The 19006-nt window shown below is 39.0% G+C and overlaps 1 protein-coding gene across 43 annotated transcripts in view; it reads right to left on the bottom strand.

The window, feature by feature from the left end:
- Positions 1-19006, bottom strand: part of DTNB (dystrobrevin beta) — a 296524-nt gene that overhangs the window by 233062 nt on the left and 44456 nt on the right. For all 43 annotated transcript variants that reach the window (XM_016948165.3, XM_016948172.3, XM_016948177.3 and 40 more), the window contains exon 4: positions 18269-18482. In XM_016948165.3, the coding sequence (XP_016803654.1) occupies positions 18269-18482 (214 nt within the window). The remainder of the gene's footprint in view (positions 1-18268; positions 18483-19006) is intronic.

The following is a 19006-nucleotide window of genomic DNA, read 5'->3' as shown; positions in this document are numbered from 1 at the left end:
AAGGGAAGGTGCATTCACATACACAAAATAGACATGGAAGAAATACAAATGACTATTAAGTTCATGAAAAGACACTGACCTTAATTAATAATAAAAGGAAAAGAAATCTCAAAAATAATGAGATAAATTTTGTAGATGTCATAAGTTACTGTTTCCAAAGACTGTCCTCAGTCTAAGCAGTGTGAAGTCTGACTTAGGTGAACTATATATTTTTTGTTGTTGTCTTGTTTTGTTTTGAGACAGGGTCTCCCTCTGTCGCCCAGGCTGAAATACAGTGGCGTGTTCACAGCACACTGCAGCCTCAACCTCCTGGGCTCAAACAATCCTCCCACCTTCGCCTCCTGAGTAGCTGGGACCACAGGCACATGCCACCACACCTGGCTTAAAAGATTTTTAAAGAAATAGTTTAGCTACACTTCCTTTTATTTTGTAATGTAATATTTATCACTTTCATAATTGATTACTTTTTAAATGATCACTTTAAAGAGAGAGAGAGTATATGTGCCAGGAAAAAGTAAGTAATCTCTCTGGTTTTATATAATTTTAAGCTCTAACCATGATCAACGATTATGCCTTTAGTTAATTCTGTATGGTATCCTTTTTAACTTTTCATTAAAGTATAATGAACATATAGAAAAGTGCATAATTCATGAATGAACTTTCACAAAATGTTCCCTCATGAACATTTAAAGTTCACTGAATGAACTTTCACAAAATAAATACCCAGGTAACTAACCAGCACTCAGGTCAAAAGACAGAACATTACTAACACCCAGAAGCACCTCTTTCCTAAACCCACTTCCCACCGTGGTAACTTCTATCCTTTTGTTTTTTTGAGACAGAATCTCTCTCTGTTGCCCAGGCTGGAGTGCAGTGGTGTGATCTTGGCTTACTGTAACTTCTACCTCTTGGGTTCAAGTGATTCTCGTGCCTTAGCCTCCCGAGTAGCTGGGATTACAGGTGCACACCACCATGCCCAGATAATTTTTTTATTTTTAGTAGATACAGGGTTTCATGATGTTGGCCAGGCTGGTTTAGAACTCCTGACTTCAGGTGATCCACCCACCTCGGCCTCCCAAAGTGCTGGGATTGCAGGCGTGAGCCACTGCACCCAGCCCAGTAACATCTATCCTGACTTCTAGTATCATAGGTCAGATTTGGCAGCAATTGAACTTCATACAAATGGAATCTTACAGTATGCACTCTTTTGTGTCTGGCTTCTTTCACTCAACAAAATATCTACAAGATTTTTTATGTTGTTACATATATTAGTTCATCCTGCTATGCAGCATTCTGTTGTATGAATATACTGCATTTTATCCATTCTCTTACTGAGGGATATTTTCAAACTCTATATTTTAAACTATTGGATGAGCAGGACAAACAAAACATGAGTCACTGCCTATACTATAGGTACAAATAAATACTTGTTGACTTATTGATATTCCTTAATAAAAGAAAGAAAAAAAAGCTGCTTGTGGGTAAAAGTGAAACCAGTGGCACAAGAACTGATAACATTCTAAGGATTATATACAATCAGCCCTCAGTATTCATGGGCAATTGTTTCCAGGACCCCTGCAGATACCAAAATCCACAGATATTCAAGTCCCCTCTAGAGTTGGCCCTCCATATCCGTGGGTGTCTGAATCCACACATGGGAATCTGCAGATACAGAGGGTCAAGGGTACTGGCAATGCTGAGGAGTTTGAAAATAATCTAGAGGGAAAAGCACAGCACCTTGGAAATGCCTTCAAGAAGAAGGCCATCCTTAGGATCCTATCGACTTCTAAAGTGATTATATCTGGGAACTGTGGCGCATGCCTGTAGTGCCAGCTACTCAGGAGGCTGAAGCAGGAGGATCACTTAAGTCCAGGGGTTTGGGACCAGCCTGGGCAATACAGTCAGACCTCATCTCTAAATAGAAAAATAATACACTAAAATAAAGTGATTAATGTTGGTCTAATACTTAATAAAGGAATTATTAAGAAAATAAGTCTGAATATCCCTGGAGTTATTTGGATAGACCAAGCAGAAGAATTAATGTAATCCTTTCTTTCTCTCTATACCAAGTAGGCCCTTTATCAAAAGAGACAGCACATTATCTAAACACAGAAAAAGGAGAGAAATAAAGGGGGTAGAAAACTGTTCCATTCTTTTCACATGGAATTTACACACTCGAGAAGCCTAAAATGATGTTTTTGAATGTGCATATTCATAGTCATTTTTTGCAGCATGTTTCTAATGGCAAAAGACTGGAAATAACCAAAATGTCCATTAATAGTGAAGACTGCTATCACAAAAAGAATAAGAAATTATATATGAAAGACAGAATCATATGCAAGGCAGACTAAGGGGAAAAAAGCAAGGTATAGAACAAAATAATTGTTAGAAGGTTATCTAACAACTATGTTAAAAAAGAGAGAGAAAAATAATATATTTGTTTGCATATGTATAAACTATATGTGACAGGATATTGAGAAAATAACAACACTGGTTGCCGCCAGGGTGGGAAGTAGACAGCCTAGAGAGAGGAATGAAATGGTGGGTAATTTCACATTGTAAGTATTAAAAATGCTTATACTAGAAAAGAAGAAGGTTCTCAAGTCAATAATCTAACCCTCCAACTTAAGACACTAGAAAAAGAACAGAAAATTAAACTCAAAACAAGAAAAAGGTGAAAAATACTATAAATAAGAGCAGAAACTAATGATGCTGAAAACAGAAAAATAGAGAAAAATATCAATAAAACCAAAAGCTGCTTCTTTGAATGGATCAATAACAATAGAAATCTCTTGCCAGACTGACTAAGAAAAAAAAGAAGACACAAATTACCAATATTAAGAGGGGATATCACCACAGGTTCTACAGACATTGCAGAAATAATAAAGAAAGATTATTTAAAAACCTTTATGTCCATGAATTCAACAACTTGAATGAACTAGATATATACAGACTACTCCTTGAAAAACACAAACCACCAAAGCTCACTCAAGAGAAACAGATAAACTGAATAGACCCATATCCATTACAAACTGAATCTACATTTTAAAGTCTTCCAAAAAAGAAAGCTCCTCATTCTGAGGGCTGTACTGGAGATCTCTAAACATTTAAAGAAGAAAAACTGCATTTCTACTCACTCTTCCAGGTAATAAAAAAAGGGAAGAAACACTTCCCAACTCTTTTTATAAGGTCAGTATTATTCTTTTTTTAATAATTTCAACTTTTATTTTATTCATTTATTTATTTATTTGCAGAGACAGGGCCCCACAATGTTGCCCGGGCTGGTCTCGAACTCCTAAACTCAAGTGATCCTCCTGCTCTAGCCTCCCAAAGTGCTTGGATTACAGGCATGAGCCACCATGCCCAGCCCAATTTTTATTTTAGATTGAGGGGATACACATGCAGGTTTGTTACATGCGTATATTGCATGATGCTGAGGTTTGGGGTATGAATAATCCTATCACCCAGGTAGTGAGCACAGTACTCAAGTTTTTCAACCCTTGCCCCCTCCCTCTGTCCCCACTCTAGCAGTCCCCTGTGTCTACTGTTCCCATGTTTATGTCCATGAGTACCCTATGTTTAGCTCCCACTTATAAATGAGAACGTGTCGGTATTTGGTTTTCTGTTCCTGCATTAATTTGTTTAGGATAAGGGTAAGGCCAGCATTATTCTGACACTAAAAACAAAGACATTACAATAAACGACAACAAGTCAGTATCTCTCATGAACATAGTTACAAAAATCTTGAACAAAATGAGCAAATCAAAAGTAGGGAAAAAAAAAAAGGGACAGGCCGGGTGCAGTGGCTCACGCCTGTAATCCCAACACACTGGGAGGCCAAGGTGGGCGGATCATGAGGTCAGGCATTTGAGACTATCCTGGCCAACATGGTGAAACCTTGTCTCTACTAAAAATACAAAAATTAGCCGGGCGTGGTGGCGCTCACCAGTAATCCCGGCTACTCAGGAGGCTGAGGCAGGAGAATCGCTTGAACCCGGGAAGTGGAGGTTGCAGTGAGCTGAGATCATGCCACTGCACTCCAGCCTGGGCGACACAGCAAGACTCCGTCTCTAAATAAATAAATAAATAAGGACAAAAATCACAACCCAGGGAGCTTTATCCCAAGAATATAAGGCTATTTTGACATATGAAGACCAATCAATATAATTCACTATCTCAACAGACCAAAAAGAGAGAAAGGCGATACAACCATTTGAATAGATGCAGAGATGACAAAATTCAACATCAATTCCTGACACTCTCAGAAAACTCAGGAAAAAAAGAGAATTTCTTCCATGTGACAATGGGCATCTTTAAAAATAATCACGGTGACCATCATACTCAGTGAAGAAAGACTGAGTGCTTGTCCCCTAAGATTAAGAACAAATCAAGAGGACTGCCCCCACCACTCCTTGTCAACATCACACTGCAGAACCCAGCTGGTGAAATAAGACAAGAAAAATAAACAAAAAACACATTAGAAGTAAAGAAATAAAACTGTGTCCATTCCAGGCAATATGATCATATGTAGAAAGCTATAGAACTACTAACAACACTATAATAAGTGAGTTTAACAACATTGCAGAATGTAAGGTCAACATAAAAAATTCAATTTTATTTCTCTAAACTAGCAGAAGACTATTGGAAATACAACAGCAACAAAAATATAAATAATTAAATAATATTTTTTAAAAGCATGTTCAAGATCTGTATGCTGAAAACCACAAAATACAAACGAAAGAAATCAAAAAAGATTTAGAGAGATATACTATGTTCATAAAATGGAAGGTTCAGTGTAATTTAAATGCCAATTTTCTCTAAACTGCTCAGAATCCCGTTGCGATTCAATGCAATCCTCTAAGGAGATGGAGGCGGGGAAAAACAAAACAAAACTGTTTTTCCTACTCTCTTACACAGCAATTCACTTCTGACACCAGATGCCTAGGGAGTTATTTCCCCACACACCAAGCAAGCAATTCTCCAGCAGATACCAGCTGGATGTCTATAATCTGATTCAAGTCCAACACCATTTACCTGGAGATAGCATCAGATCCCACAGGCTGAGGGCTCATTCCCGCAAGACTGCTCCCCACTTCAGATATCAGTAGCAAGTAGTAGGCTGTCACCTATACTTCTGACCAACGAACTATAAAATTGCGGTTCCCATGACCCTTCCTTGGACTGATTAGTTTGCTAGACTGGCTCACAGAACTCAGGAAAACACCTATATTTAACCACTTATTTATGAAGGATATTATAAAAGATACAGATGAACAGTCAGATGGAGGAGATGCATAGGGTGTGTTTTACGGGAAGGGGCACACAGCTTCCATGCCTTCCCGAGGTGTGCTACACTCCAGGAACTTCCACCTGCTCAGCTATCTGGAAGCTCTCCAAACCTAGTCCTTTTGGGTTTTTAATAGAGGCTTCATTACTTAGGGGTGACTGATTATATCTTTGGCCACTGGTGATCTGCCTTCAGCCCCTCTTCCTTCTTGGAGGTTAAGGAGTGGGGCTTAAAGTCCTAACTCTCTAATCAATCACATGATTAGCTCCCCTGGCAAACAGTCTATATCCTAAGAGTGACCTCCTTAGGACAAAAGATGCTCCTATCACTCAGGAAATTACAAAGGTATTAGGAGTTCAGTGTAAAGAACTGGGGTCAAAGTCCAAATACTAGAACAAAAGATTCTACCACCTATCTACAAGGGGGTATCAGGAGCTCTGTCTCAGGAACCCGCGCAGCGATCAAACGTTAGAACAAAAGATTCTCCTACAACCCCTATCACTCAGGAAATTACAAGGGTCTCAGGGGCTCTGTGCCAGGGACTGAGGGCAGACCAACATGTATATTTCTTATTATTTCGCAAATCCCAATTGAATTCACAAAAGGGTACTTCCGTAGAAATCAACAGGATCATTTCTTGTGTATTTTTAGAGTTCTAAACCCATACAAATCCTCAATAAGGTATGAGAATAAAGATACTATTCAGATGCCTAAACCCCATCCTGTTCTTGTTATGTTGAAAAAGTCCCTTGTGCTATTTTCATATGCATCCAGAGCTGAGAACCACCAACACAGAGCTTTGAATGCAAGAGTAAGACTTTAGCTTTTATTTTGTTGGCAGTGATAAATCAAAGGACATAATAAAAGATTACAGAAAATTAATCACACTGCAGTTGTGTAAATCTTTCTGGCTCCAAATCTCTCCTCCTTCAAAGAGACAAAACTGTATCTATTCCTTGCTGCAGAAAAGAAACTGTTGCTATCTATGCAGACAGACAGGAAAGTGTGGCAGAGTCCAGCACACTAGCAAGAGAGCCAGGTCACACTTGCAACTCTTCCTGAGAAGAGACTTACCTCATTAATACCCATCCATAAACATTACACAATGGATCTTCATGGGTACTATGATATCTTTACTTCTATATATTATAATAATTAGCACTTGTACAACATTTTCTTAATCTTCAAAATGTTTTTAGAAACACTAATATTTTACAACACTTTGCATCCTTATTCAAAATATCCTTTGACTCAACCCTGTTGTAAATATTAGTCCTAGATTCAGAGACTCTCATATTCAAATACAGAATAACAGATATAATTCTCAATTAACCTGGATCAGCACTAAAACACTTGTATTCTTTTCCATTCATTAAGATTATTATTAGTCTCAATGGCTGGTCTCTGATGAAAGAATCTGTTAATTTACAGAATAATCTAGATCAGGCTATTTATAGTAAAAAAAAAAAAAAGACTTGGCCGGGCGCAGTGGCTCACGCCTGTAATCCCAGCACTTTGGGAGGCCAAGGCGGGTGGATCACGAGGTCAGGAGATCAAGACCATCCTGGCTAACACGGTGAAACCCCATCTCTACTAAGAATACAAAAAATTAGCCGGGCGTGGTGGCAGGGGCCTGTAGTCCCAGCTACTCAGGAGGCTGAGGCAGGAGAATGGCGTGAACCCAGGAGGTGGAGCTTGCAGTGAGCCGAGATCGCGCCACTGCACTCCAGCCTGGGCGACAGAGCAAGACTCCGTCTCAAAAAAAAAAAGGAAAAAAAAAGGCTCATTAACCCCTCAATTAAGTATTGCCAGTAATGTGTGGTCACTTAACATACCATCTCTGAGATCCACTGTTTAACCATTTTTCTTATTCACAACAGCCACGTAGAAATCTCCACACATAATCTCCCACCCAACAAACTACGAATCTTCTCTTCCCTTCACCTGTATGCACTTTCAGGTGAACAAATGTATGTGTGCTTAACATCACAGGCTTTATTAAGGGTCAGGGGATATGCACCAAAGTGTCAATCTGTAACTCAACAGGATAAACAGACTGTATAAGCAGAGTGGAAGGAGTTTTAAGTTCAGGTAAAAGTAGAGGAATCTGAGATTAAGGATCATAGTAAATGTGAGCGGGATGAATTTACAGACAGGAGAGATTTGGCGAAAATACTTAGTGAATCTTTATGTTTAAGAATACATTCATAAGTTAAGTATGCATCCTGAGAATGGGGCAGTGGGCTCGAGGTCTTAATTATTAACCCTTCTTCCCCATTCAAATCACTTTTCATTTACCACTTTAGGTTCACAGTTAGTGCTATCAAAAGGTTTATACACTCTTCAAAAGGAAATATTAATATAAACAAAAATATACACAAAAGTTATAATTGTATATTTAAATACAGTTATAGAAACTTATTAAAGAAGCCAGGCGTGGTGGTTCACACCTGCAATCCCAGCACTTTGGGAAGCTAATGCAGGTGGATCACTTGAGACCAAGAGTTTGAGACCAGCCTCAAACTGTATTAATAAAAATACAAAAATTAGCCGGGTGTGGTGATACGCGCCTGTAGTTCCAGCTACATGGGAGGCTGAGGTAGGAGAATCGCTTGAACCCATGAGGTGGAGGTTGCAGTGAGCCAAGATCACGCCACTGCTCTTTGGCATGGGTGACAGAGCAAGACCCCGTCTCAATAAAAAATTTAAAAAGAAACTTATTAAAGATACCTACTTTAAAATTCCAGTATAACTTGGCATAAAGAAAGAGTTATCCGATAAAATTAATGAAGGGGTAGTCTCAACATCCTTACTTCCACAAATCATGTTACTTATATTTTTCCCTTCAAAAAGAAAAAAAACTTAGCTCTTTTCTCTCAATTGTTTGCTTTGCAGGCCAAACATCAGCAGTGACTCCTCTGCACAGAATGCTTTTCTTGGCACTGAAACCCCTCAGTCTACTTTAAGCCTAACTTCCTACAACTGCCTCCAAACAAGGCCAAGAGGAAGCATTACCTTTGCTTTTCTAATGTTTCTTTAGAGCCCCAGCATTCTTCCTCTACAACTAGAGGCAAGCAGAGAGAAAACTGCAGTTGGGCACCCTGATACCGCCCAACTTTGTTCTTTATCTAACTGATTCCTTCTTCTTGGAAGAACTCATTCTTGATCCTTCCCACGAGACATCTGAAATTATTCTGTATACACTGGTCAAGTTGAAACTGAATAATTAGCTGCCAGTGGCCACAGCACATGTCCTCACCAATGTCCATGTTTTCACTACTTCCAATGTAAAGTCCAAGTTTATACCAGAATCAATTCTCTTCAAACAAGATTTGGAAATGATATTTAACCTGGTTTCATCACAAATAATGTTACTCACTTCAAATCTGGCCTATGATAGCTACAGAGTTGATTGGTAGGTCAACATTTGAAATATAACGCCATTAACAGTGAATACGAACCCCTCTATCAAGACACTAAGATGAAAAGATAAACAGGTAATATTTGTTGAGATGATAAGACAGAAGAAACTTGTGATTTTAACCCCACTCAAATAGAAGCCCTCCAGGGAATGTCCTCCTTCAGTAAGGGACATGATGATCCCTTTCTCAGCCTTCTCTGCATGATTCATTTCCATAGCCCTATCATTTTACAGTCTGACAATAAACTATGCATATGACTTCTAAAAAGAGTTATTATCCAACACTGAGAAAACACCATTATTAGCTCTGTGCCAAGCTAAGCAGACAATGAGTCACCCTGAATAAACGCTGTTATGTTTTAACATGCAGGTACCTTCTGAAGCCTCTGAAGTCCCCACCTGTTCCCTGTGGATGGGAAATCATTCGTTTCAGTTCAATAAGGTCTCAAATTCTGTCTTTCAATATTTAAAACTAACCAAATCTGGATGACGTTTCTAGCTTTACACTATCTAGTAGGAGTTTGCTATTCAAATTAATACTTTTGAAAACAAGACTACGGGTAGTATTTTGTACTTAACACAAGCTGTTTCTATCTCTTTAGCAAATGATTGTGGATGCTGCCAACCACAAATTTCTCACACGGAAACAAACTTCAACTTCAGAAACACTATTACCAGTCCGATTATCATATGTAGCTAAAAGTAATAAGAGCATCTCTCTTTGATTTTCAAAAACTCGCATTCTGCCAATTAATCTTAATTTACAAAACTTCACAGTGAATGGATGTTGCAATAATCAACTGCAAATCAAGAATCCATTTGGCAAATGTCAAACAGCTTTAATCAAGTAAAATCAACTTAGAATATTATTCAATTTTATCACAATCAGAATGCCTGCTGCTTTTCATTTCAATCTTATAAACATTTATAAATAATCTAGCATTATACTAATTGAGGAATGAAAGAAATATAAAGCAGAATCTCTGCTCTCAAGGACATCCATTCCATTTTGAACACTTATGAAGCAGTTTACAACATTATGTAATTAAAGGCCAAAATAATAATATAAACAAGAACTGTAAGTCATCAAAAGGATGAAAATGGGATTGGTGATAATAAGGCAGGCTACACAGTAGGTAAAAACTTGGGTTGAGGCCGGGTGCAGTGGCTCACGCCTGTAATCCTAGCACTTTGAGAGGCCGAGGTGGGCAGATCAGGAGGTCAGGAGTTTGAGACCAGCCTGACCAACATGGTGAAACCCCGTCTCTACTAAAAATACAAAAATTAGCCAGGCGTGGTGGTACACGCCTGTAATCCCAGCTACTCAGGAGGCTGAGGCAGAAAAATCACTTGAACCTGGGAGGCAGAGGTTGCAGTGAGCTGAGATCGCGCCACTGCACTCCAGCCTGGGCGACAGAGTGAGACTCCGTCTCAAAAAAATAATAAAATAAAATAAAAACCTGGGTTGAATTCTCAGAAATAGAAAAGATTTGGACAGAAGAAAAGGAGACTGGGTAATCCCAGACAGATGTGGGAGCTGAGGGGGAACAAAACGCATGGCATCTGTCTGGGGAAAATGAGCATGTCATATTGGAAAAGAAGAGCGTCTCCAGGAGCGTAATTAGAGGTTGGTGTGGGCAGGGAGGTAAGCAGTGTTATCATTAAACCAACGGAGGAGTATGAGTTTAATTCAAAACCACAGGGATTATCTGAAGGTTTCTGAAGTGGGAAGTTACATGATGAAACAGTGTCTTGATCAGATTAATTTCGAAGTGAGGTACTGAATGGACAGGAGAAGTCTCTCTGGACTTGTTACTATTTCTCTCCGTTTCAGAAGAAAACAAAGGCAAGGAAAAAGAAACACTCAGAATAAAGTATTCCTCCTGCCCTTTATTTTAAAAAAAAATAAAAAGAAAAGAAGCACAAAAGAATAAACAAAAAAAATTTTCTGAAAGATTAGTTAATGGTAAAACCCTTTGCAAGTCTGCATTTTCTGAATTCAGAAGATTCTTATTTGTAAATTAGCACAAACTCATGACTTCTGTTGGAAGAAAAGCTACAAGATAAAGAGTAAGTAAGTGATGGATGGCCAGGTGTGGTGGCTCATGCTTGTAAGCCAAGACTCTGGAAGGCCGAGGCAGGAGAATCCCTTGAAGCCAAGAGTTCAAGACCACTCTGGGCAACAAAGCAAAACCCTGTCTCTACAAAAAATAAAAAATAAAATAAATAGCCTGTTCACACTGAGAAGCAGCTCTGAAATTTTAAAAAGCAAAAGAAAATAGCCAGGCATGATGGCATGCATCCAAGAGTCCCAGCCACTCCGGAGGCTGAAGCAGGAGAATTGCTTGAGCCCAGGAGTTCAAAGTTGCAGTGAGCTATGATCATGCCACTGCACTCCAGCCTGGGCAGCAGAGCAAGACCTTGTCTCTTAAAAAAAAAGAAAATTTAAATGTGCTACAACGGTGGAAAATCTTCCCACTCAGCATAGGACTCTGATCTTACTTCGCTGGCTTTTTTCTTATGATCCTGAATCCTTCTAAAAACAAGCAGGGATGTAAATAAATACTGTACACCAACATATGAAATGTCTGTGCCTCCCAGGAAATTACAGTTTTGTTTAAAAATCACTAATGAAGAAGACTGCAACCTAATATTATCTTTTATCAGCAACATCCATTCCATAATATGCTAGGCTGGGCAGATTAAGAATTTATGGAAGACATTTGCTTTTATTTGAAATGGACTGGTTTGTTTCTGCTTTGTTTTGTACTGTTTTGTTTTAAACATTCAGTATTAAGGGGGAACAATATAACTTTTTAAATGGATTCAAATTAAACTGCTAAATCAACTTTTTTTTTTTTTTTTTTGAGACGGAGTTTTGCTCTTATTGCCCAGGCTGAAGTGCAGTGGTGTGATCTCGGCTCACCGCAACTTCCGCCTCCCGGGTTCAAGCGATTCTCCTGCCTCAGCCTCCCTAGGATTACAGGCATGCACCACCACCACGCCTGGCTAATTTTTGTATTTTTTTTTTTTTTTTTTTTTTAGTAGAGATGGGGTTTCTCCATGTTGGTCAGGCTGGTCTTGAACTCCCGACCTCAGGTGATCCGCCTGTCTCAGCCTCCCAAAGTGCTGGGATTACAGGCATGAGCCACTGCACCCAGCCTAAACCAACATTTTTAAATGGTTGTTAGCCAGATTTGCAAACCACACAGGAATTTTTTCATATAACTCCATCATAAATTATGTAAGTATCTTTACACCAAAGGAATCTTTCGATTGTTCAAATTAGCAAGAATGTTTTTACTGAGTGTTATTGTAGATGGTAAACAATAACCCTAGGCCTTTAAATGATGTGTTCAATACCGTATTTTGTATTTTTTAAGATTTAGATGTATTTTACAGACTTTGTCCAAACTAGTTTCATTAGATACATCATTTTTTTTACCAGTTTATTCCATTTTTAAGGTGAAATTTCATTCTATTTCTGAACCAACACTTTTGGTAAAGGCCACAGACTCATTTGTAAAACATAAATGGATGAAATATATCAGAGGAAAAAATAAGATTCAACAGTCAGAAATAAAGTATAAGAGCAATCTGGCCGGGTGCAGTGGCTTATGGCTGTATACAATCCCAGCACTTTGGGAGGCCAAGTCGGGTGGATCACTTGAGGCCAGGAGTTTGAGACCAGCCTAGCCAACATGGCAAAACCCCGTCTCTACTGAACATACAAAAATCAGTCAGGCGTGGTGGCGTGCGCCTGTAGTCCCAAATAGAAGGCTGAGGCATGAGAATCAATCGCTTGAACCCAGGAGGTGGAGGTTGCAGTGAGCCAAGATTGTGCCACTGCACTAGAGCCTGGATGACAGAAAAATAAATAAATAAATATATTTATTTCCATCTTTGTACCTTGACTAACATACCTTTATAATGGCCAGAAATGTCATGTTCAAATTTAGAACTGTAAGGCACCCCATACTCCTACATGGGAAGAACCTGATCCCCTTTTCTTCCCACCTCCAGCACATCCCATGCTTGAAAGGACTATGCATGCATGTGGACTGGACACTCTAGCCCACATGTCCAAGTTCTGCCCACATTCTCAGCAAACATCCACTCCTTGGCTAGTCCTTAGACACAGGGATACAACTACTTAGAAAAACAAAACAAAACAGAACAACATACACCAGGTTTGGAAGCATAAGTCCTAGAACAAATGGACCAAGAATTTAAAACTAAGAATAAACATGTTTAAAAAGACAATATGAAACAAGAACCACAAATCCCAAAAAAGAAAAATCAGATATATTACATATAGAAAATACAATAGCTAAAGAAATAACAGATGGAATAAACAGTAGGATGGCTCCAGAGGAAGAACAAATTAATGAGCAGAAAGGCAGATCAATAAACTCTTCCAAAAGGAAACAAAGTTAAAGAAATTAAACCATATGTGAGGAACACTAATAGATAAAGAGGAAAGAAGTAGAAATGCCAACAGTCAGAAAACGAGAAAACAAAAACAGAGGAAATATTTGAAGAAATAATGAGCTTCTGGTAATAGCACCCTAGGTGATTCTGATCAACTCTTCCTCTGAGCAAAAAAGAAAAGATGGGGAAAGTTTTAAAAAATCTCCTTGAATATAAATTGTTGAGAACTAACAACTGAAGTTACCAAATGCAGGAGAGGCTGGATGTCCAGGGAGGTGAGTGCAATGGATGAAATCACTTTTTCCATGTAAGTGATTTGATTCCAGAGGGGGAAGCAAAATTGCTGAAGTATAGAGTAACTTTTTGATGGTACTGGGGACAAGGAGAAAGACATGGAGGCTTGGACTTGCCAAGGCAGAAGGGGTCCCTTGGCAGGACACGTGGTCCTGCTTACCCTACTCTCCTATTAGTTTGGGCTCAGAGCCCAAAGGCTTCACCTAAAGGTAATCGTGTCCAGAAGTAAACAGGTCCTCACAGGTACTGATTAAGAAACTGAATTGACGTGATCCTGGATTGTTAAGGTCTCCAGGCACCTGGAAGAAGCAAACATACATCCTTTCTTGAAGAAAACATCATCCTAGGCCTCAAATTATCCCTGCAAATAATTCTGCAATATAATGTTTGGTATATAATAAAAATAATTTTGCTATATAATGTTCAGCCTATAGTAAAAAATAACAAAGCAAATAGGAAATAAAACATCATTAATGAAAACCAGAAACAACAAATAGTACAAAAAGAACCACAGGAAATCTAGATATTAGATTGTTAAGTGTAAACCAAAAATAAAATTCAAAGGCCCCCTGCAACCATCTGAGTGGACTCCCTCCTGGGCCAGGGCACTCTGAAATTTAACCAGAAAGACTGGTTAAGGCCATGATGGGAAGCTGGGGATGGACATGCCTCATGATACCCTCCAGCGTTAACATCAACACAGACCTTAAGTCTGAGAAGAAACATCTACAGTCTATTCTCTCTAGAGCCTACTACTTGCAGGCTTTATCTGTATGATAAAACCTAGCTCTCCACAACTCTTTATCATAACTCTTTCAACCAACTGCCAATCAGAATATGTTTAAATCTACCTATGACCTGGAAGCTCCCTGTCCCTCTTCAAGTTGTCCCACCCTTCCAGATCAAACCAATGTAAATCTTAAGCGTATCTGATTGATGTCTCATGTCTTCCTAAAATGTATAAAAGCAAGCTGTGCTCTGACCACCTTGGGCACACATTGTCAGGACCTCCTGAGGCTGTGTCATGGGTGTCTAAAAGATGGGTACTTCTGCTCGGTGTTCAAAGAAGCCAACTCTTCCTTAACCTCAACTTCAAAGAGGAGGCATTTAGTAGAAGCTGCTCACAGGGATTTTGTGAAGTCAGCCTAAGGATGGAGCTGATACAAGAAGGGGGCAAAGCCGCTCAAAGAAACAAAGCCAGAGCTCTGACGCAACCTAGATGAGGGACTGGCCTGCCTCTGGACCCCTCAGTTTGTCAGCCTATACACATGTTGTTATGAAAAGGCCATGTGGGTAGGCTTTTTACAGCTAAAGACACTGGACTAACACAAAGGTTGGAAATAGAAAGGGGATTTTTAAGTAACAAACCTTAAAGTGTGAAACTGGCTCAGCTATAGAAGAGTAAGGAAGACCTCCTCTACCTCATGCTGGGAATTTGGATATCGTTATTATATTGGTTAAAGCACCTTTGTTGTACCTTTGCACCAGACTGTATGACTACCAATAACATTGTACCGGAGAAACTGAGAGGAAAAAAATGCAGCTATCAGTGTTTTCACAACTCCTTGTGGCTTTCACTAAGATTCTACACCCAGGTGTTTTGTGAATATTGGTCTCTGTGCTTTTCAATGTTTTTAATTATCAAAATATATTCAGAACTCTCAGTATTAAAAAAATTAGGTCTTAAGAAAATACTTACTTAAGGAAAAGTCTTAGATCCTATTTGTTCCTGACCGTTGTTCTAGGGTCTTATACTCTCTTATTATAATAATCAGAAATCATCTGGCCAAACACAGGGACTATAAATTTGGAGGTGAGAGAAGATTAAATAATTTTTGCTTTCAAACTTTAACCTTATGGAATTATGAAATACAAAGGCTGGAAGCCTCAATTAAAATAAATAACTAGGTTGTCTATGTATAAAAGGAACTCTCCAGCCTAAGTAATAAAGCGGCCAATCAATAAAAAGACTAACATTTGAAGTATTTAATGACAAAATGCCCTGGTTTTCAAAATTAACATTCTGATAACCAGATTCTTTCTTTTTTTCCAACACAAGAAGGTCAATTTTAAGCTTCCAGATAGCCAAATAAGCTCTATAATATAAAGGTTTCAAAGTTAGTAAAGATGTGATCATTTATTCTGATACCATGGTCTATGTTTTAAACACATCAAAGTGAAAATTACCCAACTCACTAATAACATACTATACCCCTTACTCTTCTTAACTCATTTTTTTTTTCTTTTGCTAGTTATTTTCGGTATGTGTTTCTACACATCTGCCTTCAACTGATTCACTGTCCACTTATTCTCGTCTCTCTGTATGTGTCTAGCTTTCTCTGAATATGGCCCAGGATATCCTTGTACCTTCTGCTTCTAAGTTTGGTCCTCCCATTCTCCCTTTTGCCATCTCTGCCCTCTTCCTTCCTCTCCCTTCTTTAGCCATATGCTATAACCTGAATGCCTGTGTTCCCCAAAATTCACATGTTGAAATCCTAACCCCCAAGGTACGGTATTAGAAGGTGGGACCTTCTGAAGATAATTAGGTCATGAGGGGGTCCTCATGAACGGGATTAGTGCCCTTATAAAAGAGGTTCCCAAGAACTCCTTTGCCCCTTTGTCATGTGAGGATACCACAAAAAGGTGCCATCTAGGAGCCAGAAAGGAGGCCACACACAGAATCTACCTTGATCTTGAACTTCCCAGCCTCCAGAACTGTAAGAAATAAATCTGTGTTGTTTATAGAGAGCCCAGTTCATGGCATTTTGTTAGAGCAGCCCAGTAGACTAAAGCGCCATAGTATTTAACTTACTTGACATGATTATGGAATCCAAGATTTTAATCTCTGCTTGACCATTTTTAGACAGTAAGATGGTTTTAATTTCTGACTTTAAAAAATATTGTTTCTTGAGTTAATTTGTGTTGTGTGACCCGTGAATTGATTTACTGAGTGAGTCAGTGTCATGATAAGGTGCTGCTTACTTATTACAGAATAACAATTTTTACTAAGGGTTTTGAAACAAAAAGACAGTTCTTAAGCAGGAAAAAAATTAACCTATGGAGTCACTAACTAAAATTACTGAAAAATGGCATTAGAATTCTGGGACTTATGTCACTTATACATTCTTATTTTTAAAATTCAGATTTCTGCCGGGCACAGTGGTACACACCTGTAATGCCAGCTACTAGAGAGGCTGGGGAGGGAAGACTGTTTGAGCCCAGTAGTTAGACCAGCCTGGGAAACATAGCAAGACCCCATCTCAAAAAAATAAGTAAATTTCTTTAATAATTTTCTATTAAATGGATACAATGTCTAATCTGATAATGGCTTATAAAAATGGTGTGAATTTAGGGAGTGCTTAAATTATGACTTGGCTTTGACATTTCCATAGTGTTACCACTAATTCACAGACTCCTCCCTATTATAAGATATAACTAATAGCATTTTACAAATGTATGAACTCAAAGGAGGTCTACAGACAGCAAAAAATGAAGCAGAGACAATCCATTCAAATCAGATGGCCAAGAGTATAGCAGAAACTGGAACTCTTGGTTCACAGAACATCACCATTTAACCTCTGTACTTCCACAATCATAAATCTGTGCTTTACAATTTTGTTGTTTCATTCTTTACAATACCAACTCAATTCTCCATGAATATAAGTGCAGCAAATCATTTCTGTTTTAATTGGAGTACATTTAAATAGTTTTCTTCTTTTGTTTCAAGATGTACTAAACTATATTCTGCAATGAAAAAATTTAAAATAGGTTCCTAGACATAAAGAGAAAATCTGTTCGGCCAGGTGCGGTGGCTCACACCTGTAATCCCAGCACTTTGGGAGGCCAAGGTGGGCGGATCACCTGAGGTCGGGAGTTCGAGACCAGCCTGACCAACATGGAGAAACCCCATCTCTACTAAAAATACAAAATTAGCTGGGCGTGCTGGCACATGTCTGTAATCCCAGCTACTTGGAAGGCTGAGGCAGGAGAATCGCTTGAACCCGGGAGGTGGAGGTAGCGGTGAGCCAAGCTTGCATGCCATTGCACTCCAGCCTGGGCAACAAGAGAGAAACTCCATCTCAAAAAAAAAAAAGAGAGAAAATCAGTTACTATAGTCCAATATTTGATGTTACAGAGTAAAGACTAGCCTTCTGAACAAACTAGGCATAGAAGAAAAAAGAAAGAGGAGCCTTAGAAGTCAAATAGAAAGCCCCATAATCAAATTCAAAACTTAGTGTTTTTCATGAGCTGGAGGACAGCTGTATTAAGGTATCTATAATTTTCCCAAACAATACATCTCAAATGTGATTCTCCACAATATTCCAGAGTTTAATATATGACATACTCTAGGACAGTAAGTCACTGTGAACCAGTTTCTAGAGGGGCTTACACTGAATAATTTTCCTTTTTTTTTTTTTTTTTAAGACAAAGTCTCGCTCTGTCGCCCAGGCTGGAGTGCAGTGGTGCAATCTCTGCTCACTGCAACCTCTGCCTCCCGGGTTCAAGCAATTCTCCTGCCTCAGCCTCCTAAGTAGCTGAGACTACAGGCGCCCACCACCACGCCCGGCTAATTTTTTGTATTTTTAGTAGAGACGGGGTTTCACCGTGTTAGCCAGGATGGTCTCCATCTCCTGACCTTGTGATCTGCCCTCCTTGGCCTCCCAAAGTGCTGGGACTATAGGTGTGAGCTACCGCGCCCAGCCAATAATTTCCCTTTTAATCATGATTCTAAGTTGCCAGCTTAGCAAGGCAACTTAGCAAGGCAGTATGGAAGAAGAATGATTCAGAGACAGGTGTTCTTAAAATGAAGTAAGCGTGTAAGGTAAGGTACTAGCCTGTCATATGCAGCAATCATAAAGTTGAGGAGGAGGCTGATAGATTGTTCCACACTAATTTGGTGAGTAGAAGGAAGGCGCTTGTTCAACTGATAGTAGATGGAGGAGATGACAGTTTCGAGGCGGGACACACTGATCTCGGTGGTATGGTCCAGTGTATTAAGGCCATTGTCTCGGAAGGCTTCAATCATGTTCCAGATATCAACAAGATGAACTAAAAGACAAAGAAAATAAACTGTCAACAATTTTAAAGTGTGGTACTACCCTTCACAATAGGAATCTAAAATTTATCAACTAGTTCTTAAGTTTAAAGAGAAGAAACTCTTTAGCCAACAATGAGGAAAACATTCTGTGGTCAAATAAAGAACATCAGTCCCAGACAACATCAAGGAGCCACCACAGCGGTATGGGAAGGACTACTTCCAGCCTTCACATTTAAATAGCGAGTATTTCACGTCTCTGCAAATAGTGACCCATGCAATTCCTAACAATGGATAACTTGATAAAAAGATCAAGAACTACTCCTAAGAACTTCTAGTCTTTTTGAAAATTTGCTGTATTACCTTGAGTCAACTTTACTGTATTACTTTAGCCGAGCAACTAAAGCAACATTTTACAACTGAAACTTTACTGTATGACCCTAAAGAGAGAGACAAATACAACTGCATTAAGTAAAATATTAATATGCTTTAGAGGCTACTCAGAGCTCTGAACAACTCATAGCTCAGCCAAAAATAA

The sequence above is a fragment of the Pan troglodytes genome, chromosome 12, assembly GCF_028858775.2.
Source record: "Pan troglodytes isolate AG18354 chromosome 12, NHGRI_mPanTro3-v2.0_pri, whole genome shotgun sequence".
Classification (NCBI taxonomy): domain Eukaryota; kingdom Metazoa; phylum Chordata; class Mammalia; order Primates; family Hominidae; genus Pan; species Pan troglodytes.
The sequence above is the reverse complement of the archived record's forward strand: the minus strand, read 5'-3'. Positions and strand labels throughout refer to the sequence as shown.